Below are 3,139 nucleotides of genomic sequence, written 5' to 3'. Positions count from 1 at the left end.
TAATTAAAAGGAAAACTAACATGGCTTAATTAGTCTTTCGTGTATAGTGAAAGGCTCTGTAGGTAGTTTTGCTTTTTTTTATTTCTCTACTTTAATCAAATTTTCTAAAATTAAATTATATAAAGCTCTCAGCAAATTTCTCATGCTATTCAGCTGTTACTTTTTTTGTCTGATTGGTGGAATGGAATCATTATCAAAAAAAAAAAAAAAAAGGAAAAATTCCTTTCACCCTCAGCAGGAATAATCATTAGTTGAGAAGCAAGAGAACGCAGCTCAGGAGCAAGGAAAGGAGAACACCTGCCAGTCAACTGGAAATGCATCAGGCACAGAAACACCTGGGTTCTATTTCTTGATAGTGAATATAATGTGAGGATTCTTTGCCAGGTAGTAATAACGAAATGACTTTGGGTCTCAAGTCATGTTTTTGCAAATATATTTGAGCAAATATATTTCTTCCTTAATTTGTTGCATTCCAGAAACACTAGATTTGTGAACTGGTCTAGTGAAAATAAAATTATTTCCTGATACTGGTAGAGTTGCAGCATGCTATATTAACGAAAAGTAGAGGTTGATGACATGTTCAAAATCATTTTATTGGTTTTCTCAGATTCAGAAGTAAAAGGATGAGATTAATGTTTTCTAAATCACCACTACCCATAAGGCATTTGTCTTTTAGTTAAAATCTAAAGAATCATAAATATGTATCCACTTTTATTTACATGCTTATAACCTGTGAAATTAGACGAACCTATTAAGTATGGAACTATAATGTGGATTGGCATTCATTCCAGATTGTTTTAATGGCCAAATATTATTGAAAGCATAAGTTTTGCTCTATCAATCCAACTTTTAATCCTTGGAAAAGATATGTCCAGATCTCCTTAGTAAATATAAAACTGCAGATATGCAGTGGCTGGCACATGTGAACTATAACTTCAGAGGTTTTGCAAAGTGAGAGACCAGCCAATTTCCCTCCAGAATTCTTCTAGGATATGACATCTTCACAGTGAAACACTTTCAGGGTTAAGACAATGACTTCCCAAATCTCATATTAAAATGATCAATGACGTTAGGATGGTAGATAAGGCACTTGCTGTGGTTTTCCTTATGTCACTTACAGCATTACAGATAAAAAAGATTCTAAGGAACTTAAAAATATAAGAGACAAATCAGGATGAAAAAGAAATGTGGAGGAGAATTACCACATGCATAAGATAGGAAAAAAAAAAAAAAAAGACCCTGGAGGACTCCGTTTGGGGTAACCAGAATCAGAGGGCAGAATGAAAAGAGATAGGGAGGGGAAGAAAGAAAAGGAAGAGGGTCATTTCTAGGTTTTCCCATTTACAACTTTCCTTAGTCTTATCCCTGATGGTATCATTCTCCTCAGAGCCTCTATGATATCTTTGTTCCAGAGGCTGTAAATGAGAGGGTTCAGCACAGGGGTGATGATGGTGTAAAAGGCAGACACCCTTCTGTCCTGCTCAGCTGTGTGGTACGATCTGGGGAGCATGTAATTGTAGATGGAGGCTCCAAAAAAGAGCAGCACTACCACTATGTGGGAGCAACAGGTGGCAAGGGCCTTCCTGCTGCCCTCAGCTGAATTCATCCTGTGGATAAGGTGCAGGATGAGGGCATATGACATGGAGATGATGGATATGGGAATGAGGAGCATGAGAACACAGCACAGGTACATGAGCTTCTCGTAGAGGGAGATGTCAGAGCAGGACAGCTTCAGTAGTGCAGGGGCTTCACAAAAGAAGTTCAGGATTTTCCTTGAGTGACAGTAGGGGAAGCTCATGGTCATGGGGGCAAACACAAAACCATCAGACATGCCCAGGAACCAGCATCCAGACACCAGGATTTGGCAGATTCTTGGCTTCATAAGCAGTGGGTAGTGGAGAGGTCTGCAAATGGCAGCATACCGGTCATAGGCCATGGCAGCCAGGAGAGAAAACTCAGCTCCAGCAAGGGTCAGGTGGGAGAACATCTGAACCCCACATCCTAAGGGGGAAATTGTATTATCTCCTGTGACCTGCCCCACGAGCATCTTGGGCACAGTTACACATATGTACATGAGGTCCATGAGAGAGAGCTGGTTGATGAAGCAGTACATAGGGGTGTGAAGGCGGGGCTCCATGTGGATCAGGAGGATGAGAAGGGCATTCCCAGTTAGAGCCATCAAGAAAAAGACAAAGGTTAAAGTATAGAGGAAGACTGAGTATTTGGTATGATCAAAGAGCCCGGTGAGGATGAAATTTGTGCTTGAAGTTTGATTCTCTGAAGTTTTATTCCCTGAGTACATGGTTCAGCTGACAGTTTTAACCTGGGTAAAACATTAAGAGTCATTGTTTTTAAATATTTCATGTATATATGATTTCTTAACTTATTTCCAGTAAGATATGTGCTTTTAAACATTTTTCCAAAAGTAGGATTAAATTGATGTGGTATCATGATACCAAATCAAGGTGAGACCACACCACCTAATGGTAAGAAGTCTAGGGTCAAGTGTCAAGCAGACCTGAGAAGTTGGACCCCTTATGAGCTGTATAAAGAGAGGATGCATTTAAACTCAATAAGTCTTATTTATTTAATCTAAAATTGAGAATTTCATAGGCTACACCTCAAAGGACAGCTTAAAAAGCAAATTGAAGCCTGTAACACAATGCGTGTTAAATAATTCACTAAGCCTCCACCCACTTTTGGATATGGTAGATCATCACGGGCACTCATTAACAGATTTAGTAGCTCATGAAATGTTTATATTAATATTGTTATAGAACTAGCACCATACCAAAGTTCTCTGAATACTCGGAAACCCAGTGAAACATCCTCAAATGAATTCTACCCATCATATCTCTGCATTAACTCCATTGCACTCAGTAAAAAAAAATTTTCAATATTAAACTGTTCCTCATATAATTGAGTTCAATAAGCAGCCCCATGAAGAAATCACAAGCAATCACAAACAGAAGGAGAGCCCAGTTGCCTGAGGAGAGGAGCTTGGAGCTGCAGGGGGCAGGGCCAGAGAGCAGCAGTGTGTGGCTGATCCAATTCATAATCCTGAAGCAATAGTTTAAGACATTTGATTTATTAGTAGTTAGATAGTAAGATGATAACCCAAACCAAACCCACTCCAGTT

At 39.2% G+C, this 3,139-nt stretch overlaps 1 protein-coding gene across 1 annotated transcript; it reads right to left on the bottom strand.

Moving 5' to 3' along the window:
- Nucleotides 1-1,327: 1,327 nt before the first annotated feature.
- LOC126067966 (olfactory receptor 2T3-like) lies at nt 1,328-2,302 on the bottom strand. Its single transcript, XM_049870216.1, has one exon. It carries the CDS (start codon nt 2,300-2,302, stop codon nt 1,328-1,330), a length of 975 nt encoding a protein of 324 aa, XP_049726173.1.
- Nucleotides 2,303-3,139: the final 837 nt, after the last annotated feature.

Source organism: Elephas maximus, chromosome 2 (assembly GCF_024166365.1).
Source record: "Elephas maximus indicus isolate mEleMax1 chromosome 2, mEleMax1 primary haplotype, whole genome shotgun sequence".
Lineage (NCBI taxonomy): Eukaryota > Metazoa > Chordata > Mammalia > Proboscidea > Elephantidae > Elephas > Elephas maximus.
Note: the sequence above shows the minus strand (reverse complement) of the source record. Positions and strands in the feature narration are given on the sequence as shown.

Coding starts and splice junctions, on each gene's coding strand:
- LOC126067966 (XM_049870216.1), bottom strand. CDS start 2,302: ATGTACTCAGGGAATAAAACTTCAGAGAATCAAACTTCAAGCACAAAT.